Source organism: Anopheles maculipalpis, chromosome 2RL (genome assembly GCF_943734695.1).
Source record: "Anopheles maculipalpis chromosome 2RL, idAnoMacuDA_375_x, whole genome shotgun sequence".
Lineage (NCBI taxonomy): Eukaryota > Metazoa > Arthropoda > Insecta > Diptera > Culicidae > Anopheles > Anopheles maculipalpis.
In genome coordinates this window covers 37,645,029-37,656,011 of record NC_064871.1, presented here as the reverse complement: position 1 = coordinate 37,656,011, position 10,983 = coordinate 37,645,029, and the positions used below count along the sequence as shown (strand labels likewise).

Below are 10,983 nucleotides of genomic sequence, written 5' to 3'. Positions count from 1 at the left end.
CGACACCTATCTATTAAGCGATATCTTTATTTGAATTCCTATTATTATTTAATCACAATTTTAAGCATATTTTTTCAAAGAATGTCTTCTCGTGACACTTTGAACAGTACTTCCCCACTGAATACGGGATGTTCATCAACTACCCTCAGTATTATAATGTCAACTTTCCACAGACCTGGGTGAAAGTAATTGTTGATAATCTTAGAATCCAACACTTTGTTCCTAATGTAGTATTGCTGTTTGGGCATTGGACAAGCCCCGACGTCCGGAAAGTTGGTCATCTTACGATAAAACTCTCGATAATCGCGATAGGTCGTGTTTAAAAACGTGCACACCTTCTGCATCGGTAAACGGAACGGCGACCGGATAAATTGATTGTTCCCCAGCGTACTATAAGATAGATATATCGTGAACTGCAAAATAGAACAGTCACCATCAAAAATAGGCCCAGTACTTTGGCTATTATTAACACTATACTTACAGCGTAGTTATCATCCAAATCTTGAAGCAAGTCAAAGGTTCCATTAAACACAGTCAGTGTTCGGTTGAATTTCCGAATGCGCAATTTGGCTGCGTTTAATACATCAGATGGACTGATTTGCTGAAATCGTTCGTACATTACATAGACCTCAGCGCTGTATAGTTCCATAACCATCAGAGACAGCATAAACACTGCACAGAGCATGATCGTTGGTATTCTGGTCGATCGTAGTTGTAGCAACATTGTACCTAAACAGATATCAAGCATCGAACCGTTGAATATCTGTACCAAACACTGAGTCTTGACTATTACTTCCACGAGTATGACATCTACCTTTTAAGCTAGACTGAATTCATCAGATTACTAGAAAATAATGTTGTAATAATTTGATGTTTCCTTCCATATCTTTAATCTTGTATTATACCACGTAATAATGTGGTACTCTCGGCCACATTTATAGACTATACATGTCATCATTGCATAACATAATAACCTAGCAACACAGCCAGGCCATTCACCGTCACGAAAAAAGGAATTATAGAACAACACAGCTTACTATTCGAATAAAATTTTTATCACACTTCACTGTGCATTATGTTTGATAAAAAAGTCTTCGTAAAATTAAACCCTATCACTCGGCAAGCTAACCCAACCGTACAGCTCTGCTATTCACTGACGAAATATGTAGACACGCACGGACCAATCGCGCACTTACAGTCTTATACAATCTTGGCCGGCACCTCGAAGCACGTGATCGATCGGCCACTCTTCGTCTGTAGCTCCCAGTGGATGGTCATGCTGGGGATTTTCGGGTAGATTTCGAGCACATCGAAGCTCCGTTTGTACACCACCGGCACGCCGGCCTTCAGTGGGCATTCTTGCTTAGTAACACCGTCTTCCGCGAACAGATACGGACAGGCGCTAGTGCCATCGACACCAACGAACGGCAACGGCAGTCCAACGATCTTTGCGAACACAGTTGTGCTAAGGCTCTTGACATCTTCAGCTGTGATAAGAGAAAAGTCCATAGTATGATCATAAGTTACAATCAATATACGCACATGCACGTACGTATGCCTTGGAAATAACTTACTTGGGGTGAACTTCTGGTTAATGCTAACGGTTGAGCGTCGCTTCAATTTGCAGGGTCCCTTCTCGCAACTGCTAATTTCCACGACATTTTCCTCGATCGGCACTAGGCTACGGGTGGCTGTAGGCGAGAGAGAGAGAAAAAAAAGGTAAATTTTTTGTCAAAAAACACACACCGTACGAAGGACTGCAACGGCCGATCAAGCGACGAAACACTTACCGCCGCACGATTCTACGACGGTCGCTTGCACGGAACCGCTCAAACTGCACACTACAACGAAGGCAGCGACGACACAAAGTGCAGGCAATGTTTTCATGATTGTGGTAGGGTTAAAGCTCGATGGAACGCGGTTGCGGAAAAAATACGTTGCCCGGTAGTCAGTCCGATCGTGGGATAAGATCTAAAGGGGAGAAAATGAGTTATACGGAAGATTGCAAAGATGAGCTTTAATTAGTACTAACTGGCAAGGAGGGATGATATGAGAGGCACAAAGGTTTTAAACTCGTTTCGAAATGATCCAAGCACATGCTTTAATTTCCCATCCTTCGCCTGTAGGAGCACATTCACTTTGCATCTAATAGAGCATCTTATAGCGATCGATAGTTACAGGTTGTTGGATGCATCTACCAGCTAGATATGTGTGTGTGTAAATGTGTGAATAAATCTTGGAAATCAATATACTGGTACTTTTCCATCCAAAGCATGTGAAACAGGTCCGCAAATAGGCACACTAATCGTAGAGCAAAAAAGTGAATGAACGATCGTACCCTGCAACGCAGCAAGCAGGTCTGTTGGGGATGGACTGTAAGATGAGTGGTGTAATCCCTGAGGCAATTAACCGCTGCTGATAAAGGTAACCGTACAACCGCATGAATTATTTATCACTAGTTATTTAGCCAGTTTAACAGCAACTGGTGGAGATAATTGTTCAAGCCTCTATAAATTGCCTTTGAAAGTTCAGTGTTCAAATCAGCGTTTGATTAAAAGAAATGTTTATCTATTTATGACGGCGCTGAATTACAACCGAATAAACCACACTTGACCTTTAGCACATCTTGGCAACTATTTACTTTCATGCCTTTCCTTCATAGCCAAGGATAGAGCTTGCACCTTCAAAAAACTCATCCCTCAACCTTTCTATGTCCCTGGTTCCAAAAGTATGACATAATAACGGTAGCAGAAGCAGCACAAAACACTTTTAAATCCCCACAACAAGCCTTTGGCCAGGCACTAGAGGTGAAGGGAAGACAGTTGCTTCATCAGCACACCTTCAATTGTTTACCATGGCACGCACTTGAGCACTTACGTTGGTTGTTGGTTTGTTTTTGCTCACTAACTTTTCACTTTCAGTAACACACAGACAGCCAACAGTTCCTCAACAGTACAGCACAACGTTTTGTTGGTTGAGGCGAGAAGCTCTCCGAAATTCAGGACTCTCCTCACCGGTAGAATGCTCGTACACGAATGATAGGTATGGCGATGTTAAAAGCGCGTTTTAAATTTATAATAATCGCCTTCAGTCAGTCCGGCGAGCTAAGCAGAGACGACCCCCTGCGTAGGAATCGTTCCGTGATCGCGAAGGGTGTGTGCTTAGCGTGCAGAGAAGATCGCGCTTGCCCTGAACTTGCCTTTACCGGTTGCTGGTCCTTTTCTTCCGTTTCGTACACGTACGTGAGCGGAATGTGTCAATGTTGGATTATTCTGCCCATTCCGGCAGACACCCTTTGCAGACAACTTCCGTACCATATATGCTGTACCATAAACAAGGCTCGGAAACGTTTTCTTAGACCCCCAGGAGTGCTTAGACCGCGTGCAGCCTCTATGAAAAGCAATCCAATCAAAGCGGATGGTGCAACGTACGGTGCATAATTCAACCTGCAGGATCTGGTTAAAGCATGGTTAAGGAGTACGATGCATGGTCGATCATACGGTCTGGGTCGTACGATCGCACGGGAAGCAAAATGAGACGTGTTTTTGGTAAAAAAAAGAATGATCATTAAATTTCTTACCATCTCACTCTCTCTCTCTCTCTCTCTCTCTCTCTCTCTCTCTCCCAGCGCGGAATATAGTGTGGTAGTCTATTTTTAGTTTTACAAATCCTTGAGAATATTAAGCTGTTGCCGGGTTTGTTGGCCTGTTTGGTTGGTGCTGCGTTACAAGCTTAAGCTTATGGAGTATGGAACCGCGCAAAGCAGGCCGATGTGCATAATTAGGCAATATATGCGGATGTGGCTAGATTATTCCATTCCACAAAGTAAACAACGCCATGATACCTAGCCCGGTTAGCATGGATTTGAATTAATTTTTCTTCTAAAGTGTAATTTGGACACCCTACCTACCTTGAAATGTCTGTTTTTTTTTGTATAAACAAAAATAAATCAACAGTTGGCTAAACTTTTGTACAGTCACAAAATCAGTCGACCGAGGGATATCTTATTGTTGTGCAAGCGCTTTGCTTCGCTGATCATACTCTAACGCAAGGTAAATAAAAATTGTTAAACAAACAAAAACTCGGATCATCACTTCCTGCCCGCTTGGTTTGTGTGATTCATGCCTATGTTGTGTGATAAATAGAAATAAACAGATGCGAGAAGCTAGAAATACACTGGCTGTGTCACAATGATCTCTTTGAACGATCACAAGTTCAGCATGATCATTAGTATCCTATTTTGACAAAAAAAAAACTGCGAACAACAGTGGAATACTCACTGTCTAAGTACTCACTGTCTTAAATGCAAGCAAAAACGAAGACGAAAAAAATGTCTTGATCTGATACGGAAATTCATCTGATGTACACTCGTAGCGAAATCAATGCATTACGTGAACAGAATATCTGCAGTGGTGATCACATCGTGCGACGATACCGTATTTTACCGTAACGCTTCATTTGTATGTACCGTCCATCACATCAGCGGACGTCCAGTGAACTTGAAACGTTTTAACACTTCCCCGTTTCTTTATGCATCACAAACAATCGCAACAGATGGGTTTGACATACTTTACTGCTCCCTTCACCTTCCTACACTTGCGGTAACATTTTACTTCACTTGTGAGGACCGTAAAAAAAGTTTAGAAAATCTCCATCAATCTCTTACTGAAAACTTACACTTACACAGTGGCTAGAAAGACGACGCGAAAACCTTGCACTCGTCGGCGATGTCCGATGGCTACTGAAGGCTGCACAGTTCGGGCTCGAAAACTCTAGACTCTTAGTAGTAGCTGACGGCCGGTTCGGGTTGTCTCCCACCACCCCAGGCGGACGAAAGCCTTGCGTGCTTGAATGTTTGCACCGATTACACCCTCCCTGCCCTAGAAACGCTACATCGGCGGGGGCTAACCGGAGTTCCTTGTTCGGTGTATAATGAACGCGGCCGCACACTCTCGTCCGGCAGTTGCGGTGCGTAACCAATGCTCTCCGGGTCAGGTCTAGCCTATGGTTTTTTCCCCCCCAAGGTAAGCGAGATTTGTGGAGAAAATACTCACAAACGCAACAAACTAGCTTGACCGATAAGCCACCGCTTCCAGTTTGCTCATCTTTCTGTGGGCGGAAATGAAACTGCTCATAAGCATAGTAAATGTGTTCAACTACACACCGGGTCTCCATTTCCTACTTGCTAGCATTTGTTCGCGAACGTATTACAATGACCGTGAAATCTTAACGCCCGGTTATGATGGCAACATCTTTGCAAAAATCCCGATTCACAATGCAAGCAAATACTGTGTCTGTCGTGCATGACCTTCATTGATTCGATACAGCTCCAGGTCTGGAGAACAGTGTGGCTCCAATCTTTGTAGTGTTAGAGGCGAGTGTTCTCAGCATAATATTACGCGCTTTGTTAACCTTTTCAGCAAACTGGCAGTTAGTTGGTACAGTCACGTAGGCCTGCGGTAGGTTATCTTAAAAGTGTTCTTAAAGCCCAAGATTTTTTTGCTTGATTCATAATGCCCAACTACAGGCGAGAGTTATTTATGATGCTATACAAAGAAATACTTTGAATAAAAACTCGGTAATTGTGTGTTAAATGGGACTTGTATTATTTCACGTCCGTAGAAACTACTTACATAGCAATAAGGCCAAATCACGCTTTATGAAGTAAAAAAGACTCCATCGGTAAAACGGATAAATAATACTGCAAAATAAGAGATGAAAGAAGCAAGAGATGGAAGTCCCTTTAATTACAATAAAATATATGGCAAAGTTATTATTACTTTTTTAAATTCAATAATATAGCAATACGGGCTGGCCGTCCTTTATTAATAATAAAAAATAAAAAAAATAAAAACAAAAAAAAATCTCTTTCTCTCTCTCTCTCTCTCTCTCTCTCTCTCTTTCTTTCTTTCTTTCTTTCTTAATTAACGTCCTGCTAGGTCAGGCCGGCCGTCTATTGGCTTACTAAACTTGCCTCTACCATGTAGTTAAATGGTCCAGATGGGATTAGAACCCCAGTCGTGCTCCTGAAAGAAATTATATTGTTGTAATGACTCACAACATACCAACTGAAAAAATCTAGCATGAAAATTGCGTACAACAATTCCTCCTCTTCCTGTGAGGTCATATCCATATATGCCGACTTACCAGAGGTATAGTTACTACGAGTAACTGGATAGGCAGCCCTTACTAGTTAAGGGCTAAGATTAGATTCGATAACCGGTTCTGCTGGTAAGTTCAATGAATGGGTAGCACTTTGTCAACGTACGACATTACACAATGATTACAACTATTGAATGAGTTCAATATTAGTTCTCAGATTCTTATGTTTTGTGGCTCATGTAATTTTCAATTGCATCGAAAGAGTTTCAGTAATTTACATATTTAGCAATCATTATTTTAAAACATTTCGTCAATCTAAAACGGCACGTTCAAAAATCGTTGAAAGGGAACTTTCGATATCGAAAGGCATCGGCTTCGTTCGGCAATCTTCGGAAATGGTCGCATGTAGTGTTTACAGCGTACAGAGTTCAGTGCTTCAATTTATCGAGTGGAAGGAAGCATGGTTTATATACAAATTGAAGATTTTTTTTTATTATTTACAGCAATTTCCAAAAGTGATGGTGTTCTGTTTCATTAAAAAAGTTCAAATTTTTCGTCTCATTTTGTCTCGATGTAAACTTCAGAAGATTCAAACTAAAACGAAATAAAGAAATCAAGAAAAGTAAACCGCTCTACTCACACCCTGCACACCTGTAATCGATCTGCATTAACCTTGGGCCGTGTGTTTGGCATGACAGTACCTTTCTTTCCCAAAGTTTGGTCGTTCGTGTTGTTAGATTTTTAAGTCTTCTTGCCGTGGTGTGGAAAACAGGTGAAAATTCAACGGTGAACGAAAAGCGAAAGCGAACGGCCGCTGTGCAACGCTAGGCAAAGCAAAACATTATCAAGTAAGACCCTGTAAAGCAGCCATACCGTCGCAATCGTTTGCGCTCCATCTTCACGTACGCTTTGGGTCGGTGCCATCGCTGGCGGGGCACGATCCCCCCACATTGTGTGTGTGTTATTTTGAAACGCGTGTGTGCGTGTGGCTGGTGGGTGTTACTGAGTGCGTGAACGCGTGAAGGACATCATCCGTCGTCGGGGGAAAAAAGGGCAGCTTATCCTTTTTCCAACGGGGCTCGTTCCAACCGGAGCCGAGCATAAGAGGTGAGAACGAACGCGAGGTGTAGATCCAAGGGTTGCTTTTCCTCTGGGGTGTTCGCTCGCGCGCGCGTGTGTGTGTGTGTGGGTTCATTAGCAAAGGGCAAAGAAACACACTAAGCAATCGGCGTCAAGAAGCATGGCGCGGTCGATGGATGAAGAGGTAAGTGGTTGCTTTAACTTATCCTTGTAGAACTTTGCGGAATAATATGGTCCGCGCTAGTATGCACAATCGGAGAGCCTTTTATGTTACGAGCGATAGGAAGAAGCATGTAGCATGGGAGAGGACATGTGTAAGAAAGGTACGTTTTCATTGCAGCTCGTCTCAACAGTCCACAGCTAGAAGTGTAATTGTATTTAGTTGCGGTTGGCAAAGGGGTGGTACGAAAGATGTGATGGGGGTTCAGCTGCTAAAACTGAACTCGGATCTTGTTGACCTTCCTGTGGCCTGCTGCGATGGAAGAGGAAGAAGTAAAGGGCGGACTGGGATTGCTACGATCGGTTGCAGTCATTGATGGTGGTGGTGTGTTTTCGCTCTGCGCAGCATCGCTAGTTTATATCGAGCAAAAAACCGACCCGTAGCATGCCATGGGATGATTATTTCCGACCGTCTGTCTCGCGCCTAATGTCGACCGTACAGCAGAGCATGCAAAACACCCGCGCCGTCAATTGATGAAGGTGTAGAAGAAATAGCGCTTACCCGTGCAATACACCGCGACCACCGATTAGAGGCGATCCGATCGCACAGGGCCACCCGAGACTACGCCCATGTTCGCGACACGCGCTTCTCACGAGCTGCGTTTCTGTTGGTGTGCATGCGTGTGTGTGTGTGAGGTATGTGCTGCTGTTACAGCACGAATACATAATTTGTCTAACGTCGTTTCGAGGTGCCATTGCCGTGGTAAAGTCAGCGATAGCGGCGGACGACCGGCGGGAACTGACCGATCCGGGATCAAACTAATGACGTTCGCACATATGGAGAAACGTATTAGATGACACGCCCGAAGTAATGGGTTCGTCTTGCTGCAGCAACATAACTGTCCGGACGCTGATGACCCTGCTAATGACTTGCGTCCGTCGTGGGACGATTGGGACGATGATGACATTTGTCGTTATGAATGAGTTCACTTTTACTGCTGGTGGTGAAACAAAAAATGCAATATAAAATGAAGCAAACATCTATGCTCAATTGTAGCAAAACTTTTGTAAAAATCGCACCCGGTTGCTTTGACTACCGTTTGTTTGGTTTCTCCCTCAACCCACGAGGTTCGGGCAGGTGTCAGACACGTTCGTCTGTTGCATCTAGTGGCCGGTACATTCTAGTAGCCGTGGTTTTCGTTATCGTACCTCCGGGTTTTGCACGGAGTATCACATCATTGAGGTAGTCCCAGGTTTTGCTGCTTGTGACCGACCGAAAAACGAACAGCCGAAGTACCCAACACCTGATACGTGTTATCTGATAATTTACGAACCACATGGCAGTTCCTCACGCGGTTGTAACCGCCGGGCCATGTGAGAAGGAAGATGAATGTTTTGTTGTGCAGAAAGAGGAAATCATTTCTTATTTAAGATTGTTTTATTAATTTTTTTTTGTGCCACGGATCTTGCTTATGTAAATATTTGTTTGATAATTTATGAAACCGCTTACACGTTAGTTGTAACTTTAAATCATTTTTTTTTGTTTTCGCTGGAATCAGCCACACGAGCATTACTCATTTCTGCTTGCACCACGCGCGTGCTATCAGCAGCACATGAATCATACTTCCAGAATAAACTAGATTGCCTGTTTGGCGTACAGTGGCGAGTGGTCAATGTCGTACGCTCGCTTGTTAGAATGGCAACATAATAGTTTTTAGTTGTTATATTGAAGCTAAGAAGAAGCCGATTGAAGTCTCGGTTAATGCTTATTTAGGGAAATATATTTTATTTTAGTTAAATTCGCTTCAATTTTTGTTAGTTTTCAAATGAGCCTTTTAAAGACACGAATGACCGGGTAACAGCAATTACAAAAGTGCATTTAAATGCACCTAGCCGATAGCAGTTACTGTTCACTGTACTGTGCACGGGTATGGCTGGATTGCAGTGAGCACCGTACCTAAACTGCACGCACACGCCTTCAGTGACCGTGTTTGACACATCGTGAGCCGCGAAAGTGTGCAGTACTGCTGCTACTGTGGGGTGCGGCGTCTGCGCATTCTTACGAAAACACACAACCCTATTCAGCCCCAACGTCATCATCAACTTCCCCCTTCAAAACAAAACCCCCCGTTTAGGGCTGGTGGGCGCCGTAATAAAACGTTCGGATGCACACGATCCGTACATCCATATTCGAGCTTGTAACGATCTAGATTGAACTGCTCTCGGAATGTTTTGTGTTGGGGATTTTATTGTTATAACGAATGTAATCAAATAATATTTTTATATGTTTTTTTCTGTTCAAATTATAGAGCAAATGGAAAAAAATTATGACTACATTTTAATGTTCTACCTTGAATAATTCAATAAAAAGTTAATTTTCAATTAGAAATTCCTTCCGATTATTCCGTATCGCTTTTTTGCACTATTTTTTATTGCGCGATATCCTTCGTGGTTATGGCAGCTAGCATCCCTTCACCACTAACCATAAAGCTGTGGAGCAAACGACGCATGCACCAGTCACCTACACCGGCTGACATTGACCATGGCTGAGTTAAAATGCATTCGCGGGCTTGTTTGTGGCATTGAGCGAAGCGAAATCGTCTTTCTTGTCGCTACTTTTTGCCTTCCGTGTCTTCTTTCCCCAATATTGTGCTTTTAAGGTCGTTTGGGGTCTTGGAACAGAAAGAAGATTTTTAAGTCGTTGCAGATTCTGAACTCTACCCACACTCGATAGCTTTGGAAATCCACGTGTTTTTATTGGTCGTTTGTTGCACGTGATCGGTCGGTGGTGAAATCAAATATTCCGTTGCGTTTCACCTATCTTGACGTCATGCATGTTTAACTCTGCTCGGTTGCGGGGTTATCCTGCTGCTACTGCTGAACGAAAAAGAAACCCCAAGATTTAATGATCGACGGTGTAAAACCTGATTTTCGCGATCAGCGGGTTTTTTTTCTTGTTGCTCTCTGTCTCTCTTCGTTTCTACCCACCCTCTGCCACCTGGAGCTGGCCCTTACTGAGGAGGTGTCCCAAAAAATCCCCACGAAAAGCATTAGCAGACAATAACACAGCGGTGGTGTTCCGTTGCTTGACAAAAGGGACATTTGTTGATGGGGATGATGGAAGTGGAGACCGTGTACCCTGTGTCTGCTGTGTCGAGAGTGCCTTGAGAATGCAAACGCGAACCGTGTCGTGCCGGGTTTGTGTGAAATACAAATATAAATGAGTGGTGCGAAATTGAAATAATCCGCTCGCAAAGAAGGGACAGCGCCGGGGCGTTGAGAAATGGTCGGGACGCACAGCGGTTAGGGTGTAGGTTTGACGAATAATAAATAGGGAGGGAAGAGTTTGACGCTTGTGTGTATGTAAACGATCGGAAAACCAGTTCCAACCGACAACAACACGGATACACACAGGGAAGCGGCAACAGAAAAGGGAGATCGGAGCAGGATCGGTAACTGGCCGGGGCTGGCCAAACCCGGCGGTTACCTGTTGAGTGTGGTTTTTGTTTCGAGCCAGCGGCGGCATACGGGAACAGACGTACAAGGGTGTAAGAACCGGTCTTTTTTACCCTAGCAACTGTGTGTCCTCTCCTTCGGTTGACCGCTGGAGGGAACCTCCAGCGCCAGCTCTCGATGTCGCCG

The 10,983-nt window shown here is 43.7% G+C and overlaps 4 protein-coding genes across 9 annotated transcripts in view; 2 read left to right on the top strand and 2 right to left on the bottom strand.

Annotated features, from left to right (window-relative positions):
• Positions 1–10,983, top strand: part of LOC126559348 (uncharacterized) — a 164,006-nt gene that overhangs the window by 17,992 nt on the left and 135,031 nt on the right. The window lies entirely within an intron of this gene.
• On the bottom strand, positions 75–724 carry LOC126567104 (uncharacterized). Its single transcript, XM_050223337.1, has 2 exons — positions 482–724; positions 75–413 (listed from the first exon to the last, which is right to left on the bottom strand). Exons 1-2 carry the CDS (start codon positions 722–724, stop codon positions 75–77), a joined length of 582 nt encoding a protein of 193 aa, XP_050079294.1.
• On the bottom strand, positions 1,199–1,887 carry LOC126559254 (ecdysteroid-regulated 16 kDa protein). Its single transcript, XM_050215383.1, has 3 exons — positions 1,791–1,887; positions 1,575–1,691; positions 1,199–1,487 (listed from the first exon to the last, which is right to left on the bottom strand). Exons 1-3 carry the CDS (start codon positions 1,885–1,887, stop codon positions 1,201–1,203), a joined length of 501 nt encoding a protein of 166 aa, XP_050071340.1. The 3' UTR covers positions 1,199–1,200.
• The window catches only part of LOC126556906 (sodium/potassium-transporting ATPase subunit alpha), a 57,790-nt gene continuing 53,626 nt past the window's right edge, over positions 6,820–10,983 (top strand). For 4 of the 6 annotated variants that reach the window (XM_050212456.1, XM_050212458.1, XM_050212457.1 and 1 more), the window contains exon 1: positions 7,268–7,366. In XM_050212456.1, the coding sequence (XP_050068413.1) occupies positions 7,343–7,366 (24 nt within the window). In that variant the 5' untranslated portion in view covers positions 7,268–7,342. Of the gene's footprint in view, positions 7,210–7,267; positions 7,367–10,983 lie in introns of those variants that run through there. The other 2 variants (XM_050212462.1, XM_050212460.1) reach the window with 2 other exon arrangements.

Coding starts and splice junctions, on each gene's coding strand:
- LOC126567104 (XM_050223337.1), bottom strand. CDS start 724: ATGTTGCTACAACTACGATCGACCAGAATACCAACGATCATGCTCTGT. Junction 414..481: donor ATTTGGATGATAACTACGCT/GTAAGTATAGTG, acceptor TCTATTTTGCAG/TTCACGATATATCTATCTTA.
- LOC126559254 (XM_050215383.1), bottom strand. CDS start 1,887: ATGAAAACATTGCCTGCACTTTGTGTCGTCGCTGCCTTCGTTGTAGTG. Junction 1,692..1,790: donor CGTCGTAGAATCGTGCGGCG/GTAAGTGTTTCG, acceptor TCTCGCCTACAG/CCACCCGTAGCCTAGTGCCG. Junction 1,488..1,574: donor TAACCAGAAGTTCACCCCAA/GTAAGTTATTTC, acceptor CTCTTATCACAG/CTGAAGATGTCAAGAGCCTT.